General features: G+C 66.8%; 2 protein-coding genes across 3 annotated transcripts; both read right to left on the bottom strand.

Moving 5' to 3' along the window:
* Positions 1–66: 66 nt before the first annotated feature.
* On the bottom strand, positions 67–12220 carry PTPRN (protein tyrosine phosphatase receptor type N). Of its 2 annotated transcripts, XM_075028613.1 has the most exons (23): positions 12076–12220; positions 10303–10353; positions 9999–10112; positions 9631–9736; positions 9299–9497; positions 8790–9114; positions 8464–8580; positions 8256–8335; positions 7892–8178; positions 7305–7391; positions 7086–7165; positions 6777–6841; positions 4137–4349; positions 3799–4008; positions 3561–3708; positions 3326–3399; positions 2949–3026; positions 2696–2815; positions 2418–2584; positions 1276–1329; positions 1098–1162; positions 920–993; positions 67–819 (listed from the first exon to the last, which is right to left on the bottom strand). In XM_075028613.1, the coding sequence occupies exons 1-23, from the start codon at positions 12176–12178 to the stop codon at positions 748–750; spliced, it is 2889 nt and encodes a 962-aa protein (XP_074884714.1). In that variant the 5' UTR covers positions 12179–12220; the 3' UTR covers positions 67–747. The 2 variants fall into 2 exon arrangements, with proteins under 2 accessions (XP_074884714.1, XP_074884713.1); XM_075028612.1 differs by lacking the exon at positions 9999–10112 and having other exon boundaries at positions 12076–12197.
* Positions 12221–13095: 875 nt separating this feature from the next.
* On the bottom strand, positions 13096–18366 carry DNPEP (aspartyl aminopeptidase). The gene is made up of 15 exons (XM_075028611.1): positions 18325–18366; positions 18101–18188; positions 17916–18004; positions 17717–17830; positions 17244–17369; positions 16974–17104; positions 16521–16605; positions 15941–16048; positions 15628–15705; positions 15184–15267; positions 14743–14903; positions 14549–14588; positions 14075–14176; positions 13550–13717; positions 13096–13209 (listed from the first exon to the last, which is right to left on the bottom strand). The coding sequence occupies exons 1-15, from the start codon at positions 18328–18330 to the stop codon at positions 13159–13161; spliced, it is 1431 nt and encodes a 476-aa protein (XP_074884712.1). The 5' UTR covers positions 18331–18366; the 3' UTR covers positions 13096–13158.
* Between the last annotated feature and the right edge of the window lie 3377 nt (positions 18367–21743).

Below are 21743 nucleotides of genomic sequence, written 5' to 3'. Positions count from 1 at the left end.
CTGCTGCCTGCGGGGTGTCTCTGAGCTGGGCACTGCAGGACCTTTCCACCCCCCCCCCGCCATCCTTGCCTGCAGGCAGGGGGGACCCAGGCCCAACTGCACTTGTCTGGTGGTTGGAGGGTGCAGGCTGTTCTGCAGGGATGGGGGCCTCCCTGTGCCCCCCCCATACACACACAGTCAGAGGCCAGGCCTGGCTGCAGCTGCACGAACGCGACACGAGAACTTTATTCACATCAAGATACAAAATTATATTTCTCTAGAAATTTTTCTTCTGCTCCAGTGACGAGGCAGGGAGCACATGGAGGGGACCTAGGGCTGGGCCAGGCCCCCCTGCACCCAGCGGTCTCCCCGACCGTAGGGTAACCCCTGCCCACTCCTGCCCCCCACGTGGGCACAGGGAGGGAGCTGACACAGGACCACCAGGTTGGGGTGCAGGAGAGTGGTTGGGGGGGAGCCCCACAGCCAACTCCCAGCAGCAGCACCTGGTCCCCTCCTCTGCAGGGGACATGAGCCCGGTCCCCTCCGCAGCGGCATGGGGTGCGATAGGGTTCTGTGCCCTGCACGCAGAGGGGCTGAGCCCTGCGGCCCTGGGGAGGGAGGGCAGGGGGGCCTGGGGAGGGTGGGGGGGAAACAGAGCCAGCAGCACAGACAGCACTTTACAGGGAGAGCAGCCCCACGGGCAGGGCGAGGAGAGCGCGCAAAGCCAGGGGGGCATGGGGGAAGACAAGAGGGGAGGGCTCCTCGCCATCACTGTGGCAGCGCCTTCAGGATGGCGTTCACTTCCTCGGCCACAGCTGTCAGCGCGAACTCAAACTGGTCCTGGGGGAGCAAAGCGGGGGGGCATGAGGGTCCTCACCAGCCCAGCCTGAGGGGCTGTGTGTGCTCAGGGAGGGAGGGGATCCCCAGTTTGGGGGGGTACCTTGGTCTGCACCATGCCGGGCCGCTGGTCTCTGATGTGCTCCAGCGTAGCAGCTATGTCTATCTCCTTTACACCTGGGGCAGAGGGGGAAAAAGGGTGTTAGGAGGGGGATCTACAGGTCAAGCACATGGCCCCGCACCCTCCGGACAGGGCAGAAGCAGTGCTGCCCTGCACCTACCTTTGGCCATTCGGTTCAGGACCATGTCGACGAGGATGTACGTCCCAGTCCTGCCTGCACCATCACTGCAAGACAGAGACTCTTGGACCGGGTGGACGGGCTCCAGGGACTGACTGGTGCTGGCTAGCAGGTCCCAGCCTTGCAGCCACCCCCCAGCCCGTACCCTCCCCGGCAGTACCTGCAGTGCACGATAATAGGGCAGGAGCGACCCCGGTAGCACTTGTTCACCTTCCTACAAGGACAAGAGGGAGCAGGTCAGTGCCCTGCCGTGCCAGGGACAAGGTTGCAGTAGGTGCTCCTCGCTGGGCCAAGCCGGGGGAGGGCAGCGGACACCCGATGATGTGGCCCTGGGGTTCCAGCACATAGCTCCTCCTGCCTCCCCAGCGGTGCCGGGCACGGGATGGGGGCCATGGCTGGAAAGGGGCCACGGCAGGGAGAGGAGCCTGGCTCCTTGGGTGCCCAGCCCAGGGAGGGGAGCAGTGACAGGACCCCCAAGGGAGCAGCTCTGGTCCGGTGGGGCGCGAAGCTGGGGGCCAGGCGCCGGTGGGGCTCCCGGCATGCTCCATGCAGCAGGCACGGCTGCCAACGATCACTTTTGTGACTATGCAACTGGAGCCAGATTACTAGCTGCAAATCACAAAAATGACACTGGCAGCTGCGAGAGAGAGACAGAGACAGACAGAGAGACAGAGAGAGCATGAGCAGGGCGGAGAGGAGAGCAATGTGCTCAGGGACCCCCCACTGCTCTAAGCAGGGTCCCTGGCCCCACGCAACCGGGGGACAGTGACCGGCCAACCCCCGGCAGGAGCCCACCACCACCCAGGGACCCCGAGACCCCAGCGGGCGCTGCCCGCAGCCCTCTTGGGAGCAGTCCCAGCCCCGCAGCCCGCTCCCCAGGCCAGCTGGGGACCTGCCACTGGCTGTAGGGCATGGGGAGCAATGGGTCACAGCTGTTCAAGGTTGGCTCCGGGGGTTTCTTCTTGTACCCACAGCTGAGGAGGGTGCCAGCCAGTACTGTCCCCCATGCCAGCTCTGGGGAAGAGCACTTTTCCACCTTCCCCATGAAGGCTGGAGAGCCCTGGCAACCTCAGCCTGGAGGGCTCTTGCCCACCAAGCTCCGCTGAGCCTCATTCCAAGCTGGCCAGAATCTGGTTCTTCTGCTCCTCCCCATGCACGGCAGCCCCCCGTCCCCCCCAGCCAGTCCATGCCATGTCCCTGACCCTCATCACACCGGCAGCGATGTCCTCGCCCATCAGTCCCCTGAGGTCGGGAACACCGCCGGCTTCCCGGGGGCTGGCATGGCACCAGGTGGGCACTCACCTGCGGAAGTCGAGGAGGGGCCGGGTGGTGGCGGGGATGCCCTCGGCCGGCCAGCTAAGGAAGTGGAACTGCGTCAGGGTGCGGGTCTCCTGGGACTGCACGTTCTTCAGGTAGAAGCTGCGCACCAGGAAATCCTCGCACCAGATGTGCTCCGACACCAGGTTCACCTGCCCGAGAGAAGCAGCCGGTGGGCGTCAGCGCCAGGCAGGGGGCTGCGCTCACTCGGCGGGACAGCAGCTGGAGGATGCTCCTTCCCACAGGCTACCGGCCACACTTGCCTCGTAGATGTGGTAGAGAGAGGAGCCTTCGTCTGGCCAGTAGCGGTCACACTGCTTGACGCTGTCCTCTGCCAGCGGGCTCAGCATGACGATAACGGTGCAGCCATGCTCCCACACCATCTGCAGGCAAGGCATGGCGGGTGTCACTGCTGAGTGACAGCCCAGTCGGGAGGGCGGCCAAGCCGCGGTGACCCATCTGGTTGGCAGCACCCAGAGGGACCCCGATGGGCTGGCACAGCTGGGTGATGCTCACCTGCCAGAAGTCAGCGATAGTGTGGGACAGCGGCCCCTGCGTGGCGATGTATGCTGGCATCCGTGGGTCGTGCTCGATCTGGAGCGGGAAAGGGAATGTCAGACGGCACGGTCCTTGGCCAGGGGTCAGTGACACTGGGAGGAGCGGGGGGATACATCAGGGGTGATGGGAAGGCTGGGGAGAGAGCTTTGGGTGCCACAGCCGGGAGGGAAATGGGTTTTAACCATGTCTGAGCAGTGGGGCAGGCACATTGCTCACATCTTGTAGCCCACAGGGATGTGAGCTCAGTCCAGCTCCGACCCAGAGCGGGAGCCTCGCCTGGGCTGAGCACATCGCAGAGCGGGGTGGGTGGGCAGGAGCCCCCAGTGATCACTCACGATCGGACTGGCATTGATGAAGTCGCTGCGGGACGGGTTGCTCTCGGCTTTCAGCTTGATCCGCACGTGGTCATCTGGGGAAACGGAGGCCAGGGGATATGGCGAGTGCCCAGGGGAGCTAGGGGCAAACCCGTGCCGCAGCCCGCTGTGGCCACAAGCATCCCCATGCCCCACACTGCCCTCCTGCCACGGCCCTGGGATCCGGTCCCTGGGCCAGGACGGCTGGGATGCTCACAGGGCACATAGTCGGGGTTGCGGTTCTTCTTCAGGTTGGCTTCACTCTGGGCAATGGAGCAGACGCTGGGCTCAGCCTGGTAGGCACAGAGAGCCTGCCACTCCTTGGCTAGTCGGTCCCGGTTGCGGAGGTGGTCCTCCATATAGGCCTAGGGCAGAGGGGTGGGGGTCAGCCCAGCAGCCCGGGGGGTACCTGGGGGGCCAGGGAGGGGGGCTGCCACCCCACCAGGCCAGCTCACCAGGATCATGTGTCCAGTGGAGATGTCCATGTTGGACTGGACGGGCTCCTCGCACCAGGAGGGCGTGCTGCTGTGGGAGCTGGGGCTGGGCTGCGGGGCATCGCTGAACTGGGACGAGACGCTGCTGACCCGCGAGGTCTCTGCCGGTGCCGCTGGTGCCTCAGCATGGCCAAAGAGAGACTTGGCAGCCATGTGCTGGCGGCACAGCTCCTGGGGAACCCCATGAAGAGCCCTGTCCCTTGGGCACAGCGCTGCCGCAGGGCAGCCCTGTGCACCCGGAGTGATGCTGACGCAGCAGTGCCGCATCCCGCAGGGTCCCGCATCCCGTGGGGTCCTACCTGGTACTCGAAGGTGGTGTCAGCAGCACCCTCGGGCCCCAGGGCGGCCAGGCGCTCCTTCTCCCGCTGCTTCGCATGGCGCCGGAGGCAGAAGGCCGCGGCGGCCGCGATGGCGATTCCTGCCACGCAGGCCAGTGCGATGAAGGTCAGCAGCACTGAGTGGAAGCTGTCCCCAAAGTGGGATGGGCGCGAGTAGGCAGCAGCCTCGTTTCGCTGTGGGCAGAGCCGAGCGAGGGTTAGCAGGGGGGCATCGACTCCATTCTGCACCACATTTGGTGTTGTTGGGGGCTAAAACAGAGCAAGGGCACTCGGTGCTGTGCTGATTCTCCCACCACCCTCAGCTGGGGTGGAGCTGGTGTCACTGGGGTGCTGGGTGTCACTAGGGTGAGGCACGGGGCACCCACCTGCATGTCGCATGGGATGTTGCTCACACTGGTGTGTCCCTGGAGCTGCGGGAGGGGACAGAGCCTGGCCAAGCCCAGGCAGCCACAACCTGCTGCTCCCCTACTCCCAGCACCCAGGACTGCTCCCTGGGGCAGCCCCAGTCCAGGCTGCCCCCCTCCAGGGCAGGTAGTAATCCCATGGAACTCGGGTTCAATGGGCTCCTGCCCAGCTGGAGGTCAAGGAGGGCCAGATTCAGCCCAAGGGGTTAATGGCAAAGGATGGGCCAGTGCAGCGCTGGGTCCAGGGCAGCAATTGCTGCCCCCAGGGAACTTCCCCAGATGGGGCTGGCTCTCCTCTGCAGCCACTGCTCCATAGCAGAACACGGGGAGTGTGCCGGCAGTGCCAGAGGGCTGGTGCCATCCCAGCTGTGGTGGCTGGGGGACAGGTCCTCCCCATCACTCTCCTCAGCTGGGATGCAGAGCAGCCCCTGCCACCTTGCTGGGAGGGCCTCCAGGGCTCCTTCCCTGTGGCTGGGAGGCACAGCCCAATGCGTGCCAGTCCCATGCTGTGACACAATGGTGCTGAGGCCTTGCTGGATGGGAATCCCCCCAAGGCCAAGACCCCCCCAGGGCCAAGACCCCCACCAGGGCCTTGTCCCAGAGCCGCTGGTGATCAGGATGCTGCTCCCCCACAGCCAGGTCTTGGGGCAGCACAGGGATGCTGGGGCATCACTGCCACCAAATACCCTGTACCCAATGAGGTGCCAGAACCCAGCATTACCTCACTGCCACGGCCTCCCATTGGCTACGAGCCTGATGAGGTTACCGAGGGAACACTGCGTCATCATCACCTACTTCATCATCATCACCGCCTGGGGATGCCCCTGCCCCAGGGGTCCCCTTGCCACCTGCCCCCCCCAGCGTCGCCAGCCCCTGCGCCCGTGGGCCAGCGTGACTGCTGCCAGGGCCCAGCCAGCCCTGCAGCCAGGGGTACCCACCAGGACCAGCACCTCCCAGGTCCTGGGGGCACCCAAGCAGGAGCAGCCCTGCAGGTTTCAGAAGGTCTGGAGATGTCAGCGGGGCAGCGGGGACAGAAGGGACCTCCCTCCCAAGGCCTGCCCGGGCACTGCTGTCCCCCTGCCTCTGTGTCCCTCCTTCCCCAAATCTTGCAGCAGTCCCACCAAGTTCAGAGCCTGGAGGTGGAATGAAGGAAAAGCACAAGTTGGTCTGGACTGGGGACATCTGTGCAGAAGAGGGCTCGCAAAGCTGCCACAGTCTCCTCTGAGCTCCAGCTCCCTCATCTCTGCCATCTCTCCCAGCTCCTGCCACTCGTCACATCAAAAGGCATTGCCATAGCGACGCTCCACATGTTGCGGAGGGAGATGGGTTGCCTCGGTGGCCAGGCCACCCCTTTTCCATGGCCTCCTCCTCCTCCAAGGTCCCCCCCCTTCCTTCCTCCTTGCCCATGGCTTCGGCCACAGTGCAGGAGGGTGGGGAACAGGGACCCCGGTTTGGGGAGGTGCTGCACCACGTCCCCTCCCCAGGCTGCAAATACAGGAGGCAGGCTCAGTCCCCCATCTCCAGCCTCTGCTTCTCCCCCAGGAGACTGTTCCTGGGGGTCCCCAGAGGAGCACAGGGAGGGGCTGCCCCTCTCCAAGCAGATGGCTCCTGCTCTATTCCTGCCTTCAGCTGCTTTGCCATTCTCTGGGGACACGATGGCATTTTGCCTGCCTAACCACGGTCTCTGCGGTGCTACGAGCACAGCCCAGCATGGGGGTGCCCAGGCCACAGCTAAGATGGGGTGCACAGGTTGGAGGGAGGCAAGGGTGAGGATAAGCCCTGTGGGGTGCAGCCTGCAGCCCCCCAGTCTTAGATGCAAGGGGGAAAGCTGCCAGGAGACCCTCCCAAACTGCCTTCAAGCCCTGTGGAGCTTTTGTTTTGGAAAGAGCCGAGTGCCCTGAGAGTGCAGGCAGCTGGGCAACATCACACTGCTGGGTGGAAGGGGGTCACTGGAGCGGTCCTGCTCCGGCCCATCCCAGATAACCCAAGTCTGTCTCCGACACAGCAGCCCAAACACTGCCTAGAGCCCTCTGCTCCTCAGCTACCCCTCAGACCCACAGGGACGGCTCGCTCACAAAGACCCCTGAGCCCCAGGGCTGCGGCACAGCGCGCTTCCCAGCTCGTACCTGGCGGCAGCACCCCCACTGCCCTGTCCCCAGCTGCCCCAGTCCCGAGGGACGGCCACGCTCACTCCTACCTCTCCCACTCCTGTTTGCACGATCTTCAGGCCCAGCTCTGCCTCCAGCTCTGCCTTCACTTGCTCTGTGGACGGAGAGGAGATGGTCAGAGGGGTGCTTCCCCTCCACCCAAGAGACCCCCCCCCAAGAGACAGAGCCAAGGGATACCCCTGACAGCTGCCCACCCCACGCCAGCTCCCCAGTTCAGCCAAGGGCACTGGGATGTACGGTGGGAGCCCCCTCCTCCCAGTCCCTGGGAAGGGGCACCCCACAACTGGGCGGGGGGCGGAAGAGAGGAGCAGGACCAGCGGGACCCCTGCCCAACTCACCAGCCTGGCTGGCCACGTCTGCCAGAGAGAGGTTCTGGGGGTTCTGCCGGATGCGGAAGGTGAGCGCAGGGCCCACCACACTGCCAGGGAGCGGGGGACACAGCGTGAGACCAGGAAGAACAGACCCCCTCCCCATCCCCACCACAGCCCAGTCCCTCCCGGCCCCCTGCCCTGTGCCCCTGCTGTGACAGCAGCACCCTACGGCCCCGCTCCCCTCACCTGATGTTGATGAAGCTGGCCGTGGAGAGGTGGAGGTGCTTGGCGAGGAGCTCCAGCAGCCGCACGCCAGCAGCCAGGCCCAGGGGCCTGTGGGGACAGCGGCAGGGTGAGGAGCGGGCAGCGGGGTCGAGGCGAGAGCCCACTCTCCCCGCAGCTGGGGAAGGGGGGACAGGCAGGCTCAGGGAGTCCCATGCATGCAGCAAGGGCTGTGCTGCCTGCAGGGGTGTCACAGGGTGGGCAGGAGGTAAGAGCATGGGGATGTGCGGTGATGGGGGGTGAGCTGACCCCCCCTATCCTTGCACACCAGCATGCACAGAGGCAGCTGTGCGGACACGCTTGGCTGAGCCTGTCCCAGCCTCCCGTCCTGCAGCAGCGAGCTCTGGCTTTGGCGTGGGCTGAGAGGAAGGTTTTGGGGTGGGACAAGGGCTGCAGGTGGAGAGGGGACAGGGAAGCTGACCCCACTGGAGACCTGACCCTACCACAGACCCAAACAGGCTCAGCTGAGCACAGGGAGCCATGACAGCTGGTGCGGGGGGATACAGACCCTCCTCACATGAACACCCCCTCACCCGACCCCCAGCTCTCACTTCTGGTCCGTGACGATGTAGCCATACTCGTCCGGTGGCCGTGTGCCCCGCTGCGCCCCACCATCCTTCGCCTCTGTGTAGCTTTTCTTCTCCACCATGATCTGCTTCCCAGGGCTGAGCACGTCCCCGCCGTGTCCCTGCTGCGGCTCGGCCCAGGGGGCTGGTGAGGACGCTGCCCTGCCCCTCGGCCCATCCCCTGGGGAGCTGCTGGCTGGGATTTTGGGGGGCGGCACCGTGGAGGAAGGGGGCACTGGCTCCTCTGCGTGCTGCATGTCCCCCTCCGTCACCTGGAGGAAGGGAAAGGGAGGAACTGGCATCTCCGAGGAGAGCCCTGGGGGGCTGCATCCCCACCCCCCCATCCCACCTGCGGCGTGGCACCTCCTCCAGCACCGCCCTGCTGCAAACCCACCCGTTTCGCTGTGGGCACTTCGGGGCCAGCAACACCTGGGAAGGAGAGAGACAGAGGTCCTGCAGCACCTGCCCTGAGATGCAACACCCCCTATCCTGAAATAGGGCATGCTGGCACCCACCGCTGCCAGTCCCTGCCTGCCCCATCCCTGCACCCTACTCACCAGAGCTCTGGAGCAGCTGGAGGAGGGTAGAGAGGCTGCTCAGCTGCTGGGGACTCAGCTCCGGCAGCCCCAGGCCATAGCTGGCCAGGAGGGAGGCCAGTCTCTTCAGGGCAGCGTCTGCAAGAGGATGCAGCATCAGGTCGGATGCTCTGCATCCACACAAGGGAACACGGGCTGGGGACGCAGCAGCAGGAGCAGGTGGGGTTGAGGGGATATGCTGCCCACAGCCACAAAGCCAAAGAGGAGGGAGAGTGTGAACAACGAGGAATGTGGCTGTGGGGACAGGATGGGGATGAGGGCTGGTGCCTGGCTGGAGGACATGGTACCCGTCTGTGCAGGGGGTGGCTGGGCAGCCAGGGGCACTGGCCGCTCCCTCTCCTCCATGTCTCTGTAGTCACCAGGGAGCTGCAAGCTGTGCTGTAGCCTGGTGCTGGCAGGGTCTGGGCGGCTGGCTTTCTCTCTGGGCAGGGAAAGCATGCCTAAGTCCTGGAAGAGATGGCCCCCGTCCGTTCCTGGCTGCCCACCATAGGAGGGCACAGAGCTGGCCCCAAAAAGGGCCTGGGCAGGGACCCGGCCCAGCAGCGAGGAGGTCTCAGGGCTCTGCCTGCCAGAGCTGCTGGGGAGCTGGTGAGCGCTGTCCTGGTAGCCAAACTGCAACCGAAACACAGAGCCACCATGGTCAAACCCCAGAGGGCCCCTGCCACCCCATGGCAGGGCACCCCAGAGACAGAGGGGCACCCCAGCACTGGCAGAAGGAGGGTGCTGGGAGTGCAGCAACCCCCTGCCCATCTCTACCTTTCTGCCTGGGAGAAGGGGGCTCGCCCCCATGGCTTACCTTGTGGTAGGAGTAGGGGTTGAGCAGAGCCTCCTCGTAGCCCAGCTGGGGTGGCTGGGGCAGCAAGAGGTGCTCCAGGTACCGCTGCACCAGGGGGGAGGGCAGCAGCGGCGGAGATTGTCCCAGATGCTGAGCCGCTGGCAGGCCGGTGTCCACGGGGAGCGGGGCTCGCCGGGGGGAGCCACGGAGGGGCAGGAACCTCAGAGGCAAACAGTGCCAGGGTAACTCACCTAGGTAAGGGGGAGGTCCCCCCCAAAACCCCATTTGGGGGGGCAAAGCCCTTGCTGCCCTGCTGGGCTCTGCTCACAGGCTGGCGGCTGGTGCTGCCTTACCTGTCCCTGGCCACCGGCTCCAGCGATGGCGGCAGGCGGAGGCGGGGGATGCGCTCCATCTCCTGCGAGATCACATACTGGGTGATGCCGTCCTGCCACGAGAGCCCTGCCACAGGAGGGGGCTGTGAGACACAGAGGAGGCCTGGGGACCGCGGGGCAAGTGCACGGGAAGCTGCCCTGGTGTCCTGACCCTGTGTCTCATGGCCCACGTTTTGCCCTGATCCTCCTAGAATCAGCCGGACCCCTCTCAGCCCACCCTGGCCCCTGGGCCAGCTGGACCCCAGACAGCCCTAGTGCCACTAGGCAATGCTGGCTGACACCCCCTCCCCACCAGACCGCAGTGAGTCCCTGCACGCTCCCCCCTTCACCTTGTGCCATGAGATGCCGCAAGACATCCTGCAGGCGCTGGAGCACAGGAGAGGTGACCTGGAAGTAGGGTCTGTCCTGCACGGAGCCCACCTGGCACTGCCCAAACAGCCCATCTGCAAGAGAGGGGAGGTGGTGGGGCCGGATGGATGAACGCCCTGGGGTGAGGGTCTGCAGGCACAGCCCCACCTTTCTCCTGCCACGGCCCCCCACATTGCACCCCAAGTTCCCCTGCAAGCAGCCCTGCACTCTCCACACCCCCTTGGGAAGGAAGAAGGGATCCCTGCAGCCCCGCTAACCACTTACCCTGCACACACACCTCCTGGGGGGAGCACAGCCTCCGGTCAAACAGGCAGCCTGGGACGGACAGACAGACAGACAGGCCAGTCAGCACAGCATCCGAGGGGGGCTCCAATGGCATTTGCTCATAACCAGCTGCTTGGGGACCCCAGCTATCCAGGAACGTGCCACGGGTGGTGATGGTGGTAGGGGGCACAGCCTGGTAGCCCAGGGCAGGGCCTCGATGCCAGCCTTCCCTGCCCCCCCCCCCCCCCCCAAAGCCAAGATGGGGGCTGTGTACAAAGCCTGTCCCTGGCTCTAGGGAGCAGGGGGAGGCCTGGAGTTTTTTGGGGTGCTGGCAGTTAGGAAGGGAAGGCTGAGGGGGCAGAGACCTGCAAGACCACATCTGTTGCCCTCCCACATGTGGCACTACGAGGCAGGGACACAGCCCTGTGCCCTGTGACACCAGAGACCCACTCCCTGCGAGGGGGACCCCAAAGCACGCATGCAGCGGGCTCTGTGTGTGTGTGTGTCTCTCCAACCCCTTCGGGGGGCAGCACTCGGGCAGGGGGCGGCTTCCCCCTTCCTCTCCCCCCCCGTCTCGGTCCAAGACCGTCAGCAGCGAGACGGCAGCAGGCGATGACTCAGCCCCGGATGGCGAGGAAGGAACGAGAAAACAACCGGGGGGAGGGGAGGGAGGGGCCCGCCGAGCCCGCCGCGGGGGAAGGGGGCAAGTGGGGATGGGGGTCTCCGAAACCCGGGCACCCACGGCCCCGCTCCCCCCGGGGCGGGGGCCAACGCAGGTGCGGGGCGCAGGACCCCGGTGCCGCGGGGCGACCCCCGGGGGGCCGGGCCGGGCCGGCGGGGCCGGGCGGGCGCTGTCCGCGGTGCTGAAGCGGCGCAGCCGCCTCCCGCCGGGACGCACCGCTCCGCCGGGAGGGGCGGCGGCACCGGCCCCGGGAGACTCCCCCAGGCAGGACCGGGGCTCGGTGGCAGCCGCTCCGGTCCCGGCCCCCGCCTGCTCCCGGAGACGGCGGGGCCCCCGCGGTGCGGCCGGACCCGTCCCGGCGCTCCCGGGCCCACCGGAGGACGAGGGACGCAGCAGCCCCGGGCGTCCGGTAGTGAGTCAGCGGTCGCCGGGGCCGTGCCGTGCGGGGGGGGGCTGCAGCTCTGCTACCGGCAGGGGCACCCGGGTCTCTGAGAGCCCCGGGCAGGGGCCGCACGGGCCGAGCTGGAGGACAGCAGATGCACCGGCCCGCCCTCGCGGCCCGAGCCGGGCCGCGCTTACCGGCGGAGGGCGGCTAAAGGGCGCAGGGGTCCCGGAGGGAGCCGCCGCCTAGGGCCGCTGCCCCGGGCTCCCCATCCCAGCACCAGCCCCGGGCTCCCCATCCCTGCGGCAGCCCCGGGCACCGGCTTTGCCCTGGGCAGGGTCCCTGAGCGAGCACCGCCCCGCGCCCGTCCCGTCCCGTCCAGCCGTCCCCGGGGCGGCACCAACTCTCCAGCCGGCGGGGCGCCCCAGGGCCAGCACCAGCACCGCCACCAGCCCGGCCACCCCAGGAGAGAGGCGCCCTCCGGTGCCAGTGACGCACCCGCGGCCCCCAAGCTACCTTCTCCCACCCTTCCACCGGGACCCAGGCCCCGCGGCCGCGCGCCGTGACAAGCATCCACGGCAGCAGCGAGAGCACCGGCCGCGAAGCCCCCTTGCCCTGCGGCTCTCCGGGAAGCGCCCCGCCCCCCGACGCCCCGGCCCCGGCCCCCGCGCTGCCCGGGGCGCCGCCCTGCCCGGGGCGCCGGTCTCACCGTGCGCGGCGGTGGCGGTAGCGGAGGCGCCGCCGTCCCGCAGCAGCCCGCGGCCGGCCAGGAGGAGGAGGCAGAGGAGCGCCCGGAGGAGCCGCCGCCCCATGCTCCGCTCACGGCCGCACCATGGCGCACCCGCCGGCCGCGCCCCCGCCGCCGCCGCCAACCCGCGCCCCGCCGCGCCGCGCGCCCCGCCCACCGCCGCCTCCCCGCCAATGGCGCGCGGCCCGCTGCTGCCGCGCCACGCCCCCCCGACGGACAGCCAGTCAGAGGCCCGGACTTCTTTCCCTCCCTCCACCCGCACGTCGGGCTCACGCCCCCCTGTTATCGAGCGAGGCCAATTACGTCGCTCCCCGGGGGAGGGGGTGGGGAGTCGGCCAAGCACCGCGCCAATCGCAGCCTCCCTGGAGGCGAGCCACGCCCCCCCGGGGGTGTGCCACCGCGCCGGCAGCGCCTCCACCAATCACCGGCTGCCCCTTCCCAGCCCTGCGGCCCCACAGACTCCCGCGCGGCCCACGCCCCTAAGAAGAGCCCAATCAGCGGCGAGCGCCGGGCCACACCCTCACGCCCCCGCCCAGCGGCCCCGCCCCGGGAAGGGCGGGAAGGGAGCCGGCAGCCCCCGAGCCCCCAGCCGGTGCGAGCAGGGAACGCCCCCACCCCGGGCAGGGCGCTGGCAGCAGGGAGCAGCAGCAGCTGGGGGGCTGGCAGGGGGCTGGCTGCGCCACGCAGGACCCGACGGCACCCCCCTGGTCACGGCAGGGCAGGCTCAGTCCCCCCCCCCAGGGACGGAGGCAGCCCCGGTGCTGCAGGAGGTAGGGGACATCCTCTCCCCAGCTCTGCCGGGGGGGGCAGGGGGAACGTTCTGCCCCTTAGATGGGACATGGCACTGAGGGGGCCGCTGTTGGGGGGGTGAACACCTCCCACTCCTGGCCTCAGGGGAGAGCACAAGTGGGAGCCACAGGAGTCCCCAGGGGCACCCAGATCCATCACCCCCGCCCCCAGCCACGCTCACGGACCACTCGCTGGTGAGACAGACACTTTAATGGCCCCAGGGCTGAGCCCACAGCCGCTCCCTCCCCCCCGCGCTCAGTCGACCACCAGGCTGCTGCTGACCGCTGGCAGGAGCTCGAAGAAGCCCTGGAAGGAGACAGGCCGTCAGGGTGGGGGGACAGGCAGCGGCTCCCCGTTGGGTTACGCGCGGCGTCATAGCAGGCAGCTCCTCGCAGAGAGCAGGACCGCGTTGCCATGGTAACCCATCACTGACTCAAGGATATCGCCGGTTGCCATAGGAACCATTTGGGGATGGCAGTCGCCAGGGAAGGCTGGGATGCGAGGGGGCACCTCCGGAAGCAGCCAGTACTGGCGGGATGGCCGGGCTCAGCCCCAAGGATGGGGGCTGGATGGGGACACAGGGATGCGGGAGATGTGGAGCAACAGGGAGGGGGCTTTGGTGCAAGACGGGGGACACGGGTCTCACCTTAAAGAGGGTGATGCTCTGGAGCACCCCTGAGATGCAGCACATCTCCCGGATGGAGTGCATGGCCAGCTGTGGGCAGCCGATGTCCAGCACACGCAGCCCCAGGCGGGAGGCCAGAATGGGGCCGATGGTGGTGCCGCAGGGCGTGTCGTTGCGCACCATGAACTCCTGCACGGGGACACGGCCTCAGCAGCTGCCCACGCTGCCCAGACGGCATCCCAGCTGGGACCCCGGGGCCCAAAGGGAGGCAACCTGGTATGGGGAAGCAGCACCATCCCCAAACCAGGATGCAAAATCCCCCAGAGACGGGAGTTGCTCAGGCCAGGCTCTCCCCTCCTGTTCCCGAGCCTGCTCCCTAAGGCAGCCCCAGAGCTGGAGCCCCAGAGGAGGCAGTGCAGACCTCAGCGGGGACCAGCATGGTAACTGAGGGGTGGGGGTCTGGCACAGGCCCCCCTCTCCTGAACGCAGGGCAGGGTGGCGGCCCAAGCTGTAACGTTCACAGAGGGCTCGCGCAGCCCCGCTCACCTGCAGAGGGACACCCACGCGGGCGGCGATGTCCCGGATAACAGCTTCGGTGACAGCCGTGGAGGCGTAGCGCTGGTTGCTGTTCACTTTGATGACGGGGCCCTGCACAAGGGAAGGCACCGCAGGCCCGCAATTGACACTGGGGATAGTCGGTGTGTCTGGAAACACCCGTGCCCGGGCAATGCTATCCCAGCCCAACCCACCAGTCCATTCTCCCCTCCCTGGGTGATCCGTGGGGATGGGGACAGCCCCAGCTCAGAGCAAGAAAGGGCTCCAGGGCCAAGGCAGCGGTCCCAACTGATTAACACCAGATGTGTGGCATGGCCAAATCATGCTGCGGCACAAATGTCTCCCACGTGAGTGCCGTTGAGTTGCCCCCCGGGACCGTGCTCCAGGGAGCAGCTGGGTGTTTCACAGCACTGCAGGAGAGATGTACAGTGTCCGTCCCAGCCCAAAGCAGAGGGCTGCCCTCACCTTGTGGAAGGCTGGACGATGATTCTCCTCATGCTTGTCCCTGCAAAAGAGAAGCAGGAGTTTCATGGTACAGCCCTCCCTCCCTGCTGCGACAAGGACTATCCTATCTGTACTCCCTGGGGAACGACGGGGATACGTCCCCCCAGCTGGCACGGCAGGCTACCCTGGCCTACGGCACAGCTCAGACTACTCACACATAGTTAGGGTGCACAGCGTGGGCCATATCGGCGCTGATCATGTAGGACTTGGCCACAGCCTCCTCGAAGGCTGTCAGGTTTTGCGGCGATGCCGAGATCCGGCGCAGCACCAGCTCCGTCAGCAAGGACTCCGCGCCCTGTGCACTCTCTGACCCTACCTGCCAAGGACCACTGTCAGCACAACCCACATGGTGCAACCCCCCCCAGCACCCCAGGGGCCGACTAAGTGACAGGGGTCTTCCCAAAGCCAGCAGAGTGCTTCCAACCACACCAGTGCTTCCCACTCCTGCGTGGGCAATGCTCCACAGGGGGTAAGCAAACCTCCCCTTGCCTCGCCAGGGCCTGGGATCTATCTCCTGTTAGGCTTGGCTGGGGGAGAGCAAAGAACATGGAGCCCCTCCCTGCACTAGCCACCCCAGGGCTGTGGCTCTCACTCACCTCCTCGTTGTCATAGAGCGCGATGAGACGCACGTTGGGCTCCTGGGAGAGGGAGGAGGGTGTCGCGCATGAGTCAATCAAGGCCTGCAGCGTTAGAGGAGAAAGGACACCAGCTTGAGTGCCATCCCATCCTGGGAAGCTCAGCACTGAGCTGGCAGGAACTTCTCAGGAGAGCCCAAAGCACTGAGGAAGGGAGCTGTGGGCACACACATTACCCAGTGAGAGCAGGAGTCAACCCGGGAGCTGCTGGGAACCCCCCCATGCCCAGCAAAGTTGGCAGCCCCCCCCCCCCATCCAACCCCAGATCCTCCAACAAGCCAGATCCACCCTATAGGAACACACCTCCCTGCAGAGCCTCAGTCCAGGCCACAGCCCCGCCAAGCTGAGCTGGGGTGCATGGGGGCCATGCTGCGGCCTCCAGGCTCCTTTCTCCCTCCTGCTCACCTGAAGGGCACAGTAGCAGCTGTGCAGGTTGTCCAGGCGTGGGGAAAAGATGAACTCGTCGAAGGCACCACCCAGCGTCTGCAGACAGAGAGCCAGGAGGAGAAGGGCACAGGCTCTGGGTCACCAAAAAGTACCTGCCACTGGGTATCCATTCCAGTCCCCTCATCTCTGCTCCTCAGGAGCTGCCGCCTCTCATTCCACTCAGCTCCCAGCCCTGGCATGCCCCAGGCAGAGGAAGCGTGCCGGGTAAGACCTGTGCAATGCCAGCCCGCAGGCTGTGTGCAGGCAGAGAGAGGCTCCTGCCCTTACTCACCGCTGGCTGCGTATCCGCCAGGCATAGTTCCAGCTCCACAATCTGCTCCGGTTTCACCCCCAGCTGGGGGCAGAGCAGGGAAAGCAGGACAGGGCTGTGCCGCTCTGCCTGGGAAAAAAGCAGACCTGCGGGCTAGGCAGGCAGTGGATGGCAGGGGAAACTCCCTGTTCACCCTGGCAGAGCCGTCCCACACCCCACTCACGTTGGCACAATCCTCCCTCCTAACAACACATCCTGTGTTCAAGCCCGCACCTCACACAGGACAGCAGGGCCACTCACAGGGTGCAGTGAGGGCCTCTCTGCCCTCTGTGCAATCCCCTCTCCCTGCCCTGCCTCCCCAGGGAGACCCTGATAGCTTTACGGGGCCTGCACCTCCTTCCTGGTGCCACAGACCAGGGTGGGAACAAAGAGATGGCTGAGCAGATGCGTCATGTACGCAGCTCAGGCGCAGAGTGGAACGTTACCAGAAGTTCATGGGGAGAAGGGAAACCTGCTGGCAGGTCCCTGAGGACTGGAAATCAAAGGTGACAAGTGTGAGGTCCTAGCAAGCACCCCTGCTAGTCCTTAGCACCCGGCTCACCTGGGCCGCAGCATTGCAAGGTGTGGCCTCCATGAGCACCTCCTTTTCCAGCTCCTCCTGCACAGCAGTGGCCAGAATGGGAACCCTGTGGGGAGACAGTGCCATTAGTTCCAAGGGCTTTGCTCACCTGCTTGGGTCATACACAACCAACCCTTCCTGGGGTGCCTGCCTTGCTCCTTCACGGAGCAATTGCCATGCCAAACGGAGCAAGGACACGTAACATTTCAAGCACAGATCTACTGTGTCACCTCAGGACACCCCAGTGTTCTTTCCCAAATCCCAAGCTTGGAAGCATCTCCTGGGAGGACTGTGTGGGGCTGAGAAAAGCCATTGCAGACCTCCCCACTGCAATAAGCGGCTGCCAGAGGGAGAGAGCTGAGGCTGGGCACTGCTCCAGCTGGGTCCCAGCCCTCCTGAGGGCTGGCCAGGGTTCAGGGCCGAGCCAGGCCTTACAGGTGGTGCTCAGTGTTGGGCCCAAAGTTCTCATTGATGCTGCGCTGCAGATGGATGGCCAGGTGGGGAATGCGGAGAATGGGCCGCTCCACACGTACTAGGCGCTGCTCCAGGCGCCCCGTGGCCGGGTCCTGAAACACAAGGACAACCGCTGGGACCAGGCCTGCAGGGCTGAGAGGTTGCAGTAGGTCCCACTCTTGGGTGGGAGTCATAGACCCAGAGCCAGGGGCACACAGCTAGCCCACTGTGCCCGTCCCAAATCAGGCTCACCTTTATGATCACCCTCCCAGCCACGGTGAGGTCACGGTCAAACCAGGTGTTCCAGATGCCCCCTCCGTAGGTCTCCACACCAACCTGCACCATGCCCACCTGCCCCCGCTTAGAGCGCCGCTTCACCTGGGCAAGAGCAGAGGCGTCACTGCTGGCACCGCAAAGCCCCAGGGACTGGGTAACTGGTGGGTACTGGGCAGAGCACGCCCAGAGCTTCATCGCTGATCCTGTCAGCGCAGGGTGCTGGGAGGTGCTTTGTGGGACAGGGGACACCAGAGGCGATAACAGCAGGTGAAGCAATGCAGGGGGCAGCACGGGCCACTCTGGGTGGCAGATTTGGGAGGTGTAGGGACCCAGCAGCGGTGCTGTGGAGCACGGTGGGAGTCAGGGTAGCTTTTTCTTGTGGAGTGAAACTGGAGGGCACCAGAGAAGGCCCCAGCCCCGGGGGAAGGCAGCCGGCTGGCCGGCCTTACCCTGAGGCAGGGGCTGTCGGTGTGGGCCCCCAGCAGGCTGAACCCATTCCCGGGCTGGAACTGGCCGCCGACGGCGAAGGCGATGAGGGTGGAGTAGTTCCTGGTGACGAAGTACTGGCAGAGGAGCAAGGGTGAGAGGCAGGGGCGAGGGCCGGCCGCCTCCCCCCCTCCCCGCCGCCCTGCCCCCGGCCGGGCCTACCTTCTGCGCGGGTCGCACCTCCCAGTGCTCCGTCTCCTTCAGCTCCTGGAAGCCGGCCTGCAGCAGCCGGCTGCGGCACTCGGCCACCACTGCGGGGAGAGCCGTCAGGGGGGGCCGCACCGAGGGAAGGGGAAGGGGAAGGGGAAGGGGAAGGGGGGGGCCGGGCGGGCCCAGCGGCTCCTCACCGTGGTAGGGCGAAGGGCTCCGGTTCACGAACTTCACCAGCTCCTGCGCCGCCGCCTGCGCGGCCTGCTTCGAGCCCTGCGCCGCCGCCTGCGGGCACCACCGTTACGGGACATCTCCACCCCGGGCCGGGACCCCCCGGGGACACCCCCCTACACCCCCAACCCCGGGCAGGGCCCGACCCCCTCCCCGCGCCTGCCCGCCCGCTCGCTCGCTCCCTCGCTACCTGCATGGCCGCCGCCGCCGCCCCGCCCCGCCGCCCCGCCTCGCGCGCCCCCTGCTGGCGCGGAGGACTGCGCCCGGGCGGCCCGAGAGTGCGCACCCCGCACCCTGCACCCCGCACCCTGAACCCCGCACCCTGCAACCCGCACCCCGCACCCCGCACCCTGCAACCCGCACCCTGCACCCCGCACCCCGCACCCTGAACCCCGCACCCCGCACCCCGCACCCTGCAACCCGCACCCTGCACCCCGCACCCCGCACCCCGCACCCTGCAACCCGCACCCCGCACCCCGCACCCTGAACCCTGCACCCCGCACCCTGAACCCCGCACCCCGCACCCCGCACCCTGCAACCCGCACCCTGCAACCCGCACCCCGCACCCCGCACCCTGCACCCCGCACCCCGAACCCCGCACCCTGCACCCCGCACCCTGAACCCCGCACCCCGCACCCCGCACCCTGCAACCCGCACCCTGCACCCCGCACCCCGCACCCCGCACCCTGCAACCCGCACCCTGCACCCCGCACCCCGAACCCTGCACCCCGCACCCCGCACCCTGAACCCTGAACCCCGCACCCCGCACCCTGCAACCCGCACCCTGCAGCCCGCACCCCGCACCCTGCACCTTGCACCCTGCACCCCGCACCCCGCACCCCACAATCCGCACCCCGCCCCCTGCAATCCGCCCCCTGCACCCTGGTCCGGGGCCAGGCAAAGCCAGGACAGAGCTGGGGGCTGGGTGGGTGGAAGCTGGGCGCAGGTAGGAGGGGCTGAGGTGGGAACCGAGAGGCAGGGATGGGGTCCCCAGGGATGGTCACCCTGGGGTGCCCCAGTTCTGGGCACTAGGTGAGTAGGGGATGCCCCAAAACAGGGCTTGGCCCGCCTGCAGCTGTCCCCGCGCTGCCCAGGGGTGCAAGTGCACAGGGGAACGCGCGCGCTTCCCGCAGGAGGGGTGGCTTTGGGGTGAGTCGCTGGTGTAAGCCAAGCTGCAGCCCCCCCATCGTTGCTGCTCCCCCACCTCGGCAGTGCTCAGCCCTCACAGAAAACAAGGCACAAGCCCTCGGTGCCATATTGGGGACCAATGTCCCTGAGTGACAGCGATGCGCAGGGGTGCTGGGAGTTGGCACTGTGGCCGGGCAGCATCCCAGCTGCCTGCCAGCCCCAGCGGGGGCACGTCTAGGGGATGGGACCCCTGGGCCTCACACGGATCAGAGTGGCTCCTGCCCTTGGCTGGGTCCCCTACGTGGGCTGGGTGTGGCGGTGGGGTTTTGGGTTTCCATCGCTGCTCATGCATGATTTCCTAGGAAGATCCTGTCTTCCCAGCAATAGGTCTGCAGCCTTAGGAGGGAGATGGCAGCCTGTGAGCGGTGCTTGGGGCCCAGGTGCTCAGTGCCAGCCAGATTCCCAGCTCCTGAGTCACCGGCATGGGAACCCTGTTAGCTGGAGACACTGTCCGTGTCCGGGGGACTGGAAACTGGTGGTCCTGTTGCCCCTGACCCTGGGACCTGCCGTGCCGGCAGCTCGCGACAGCTCTGGATTTATGCTCCCACCCCCCAGCACCTGCCTCTCCCACCCCTCAAAAGGGAACAAGCACCCCCACTGCCTGGCACCCTGCAAGCTGACAGCTGGAGGGTCTCCATGTCAACCACAGCCACCATAGCAAAACACAGGGCCAGCGCCCCGCCGAGACAGGACCATGCTGGGACCAGGCACCCAGCACCCTGGCCCAGAGCTGGGCCACACTCACCCTCTGCCCCGCACCCTCCTGCTGAAGGGACATGGGTACCAGGCAGCCATCCCCCCGACGACTCCTGCTAGCATCACCCCCCACTGCTGCAGGTACCCAGCTCAGGGCTGGATGCTGCAGGGTGGTCCCCAGGCCATGCCTGGGGGACATCTGGGGACATTTGCAGCATGGGTGCCCCGGAGCCCATGGCCCCCCCAGCTGGTGGCTGCCCAGATAGGTGGGTACCCAGTGGACACGGGTGCCCAGAGCAGATGGGTCCGGGGGTGGGTGGGTGCAGGAGCAGGGGGGGTGCCCGGATCTGGGGTGGCCAGAGCAGAGGGTGAGTGGCAGGGCCGGGTGCGGCCCTTGCCCAGCCCTGCAGGCGTGAGCAAAGGGCAGCGCCTTGGCATGCCGCAGCTATTCCCGGAGCAGCGGGGTTTCCAGAAAAAGCTCCCGCTGGCTATTTCCGGGTGGGCTCTGACTCACCCCTGGCTGGGTGCCGGGGGCTGCACAGCACCTGCCGCGGCCGCCCCCCACCCCATCACCACGCTGCTGGGAAGGCACTGCTCCTGTCCCCCTCCCTCTCTGCCCCATGGACGCCTGGGTGCAGCAGGGAGCCCCAGGCAGCCCCCCAAAGCTGGCATCAGCTCCTCCTCGGGGCCCTTGCACCCCGCTGCTGGGCTCACGCGTGTGCCCAGGGGAGCCTGGCAGGGGCAGGATCGGTGGGGACAGGGCACCGTGCCCCTTCCCACATCTCCTGGCAGCCCAGGGTTGGGTGCCGCGCAGGCTTTGCTCCAGGAAGCGTTCCCTGGGGCGGCAGGTGGCTGTGGGGATGAGCAGCCAGAGCTGAGCCCTGCTGGAGAGGGTTAACGGAGAGATGGCCCAGGACAGAGCCTGTAAACACAGCCGGAGCTCCAGGAAGTGCCGCCCCCTTCTCCTGCTGCTTGCCAGGCTGCCTGGACCCCCTCCCTGCCCGCCCTGCCAGGATGAGCGCAGGGATGGCACCCATCGAAGCGGTCCCCCCCATCCCGGCCCACGTGTCTGAGCATGAGAAAGTGAAATCACTGCCCAGGCATTGCTGGAGGCTGAGCGAATGGCCACCATGCCTTACATGAGCCGCCAGTGATGCAGCGGGTAACGGCTACCTCATCTCACTGGCATGGGTGATGCTATCGAGGCCTGCGGGAGGGCAGAGAGACACCCCAGCATCCTCATGGACCACGAGGGTGGCCAGTCATCCCTACATCCTCGTGGACCGCGAAGGCATCTGGGCAGCCCCAGCATCCCCATGGATCATGAGGGCAGGTGAACATCCTCAGCCTGGCCCTGGGCTGCGGGGATGGGTGAACACCCCCAGCATCCTCATGGATTGCAGGGCTAGCTGGAGATGAGTGATGGAGGCAGGTATGTGCCTCGAGCATCCGCATGGACAAGGAGGTAGCTGGTCTCCTGCAGCATCTACAGGGCCCTGGGGGCAACAGGTCACACCCAGGATCCTTGTGGACCACAGACGACACAACTCACCCTGAGGACCTACAAAGACCCGGGGTGGGCAAGCAAACACCCTCCAACATCCATACAGTTTACAGGGGCTAGCTGAACACCCTCAGCATCCACGCATGCTGCGGGGCAGCCAGGCACCCCAGCATCCCCGTGCCATTTGGAGACAAGCCGTTGTCCCCAGCATCCCCATCACC

The sequence above is a fragment of the Buteo buteo genome, chromosome 5 (genome assembly GCF_964188355.1).
Source record: "Buteo buteo chromosome 5, bButBut1.hap1.1, whole genome shotgun sequence".
NCBI classification, from domain to species: domain Eukaryota; kingdom Metazoa; phylum Chordata; class Aves; order Accipitriformes; family Accipitridae; genus Buteo; species Buteo buteo.
The sequence above is the reverse complement of the archived record's forward strand: the minus strand, read 5'-3'. Positions and strand labels throughout refer to the sequence as shown.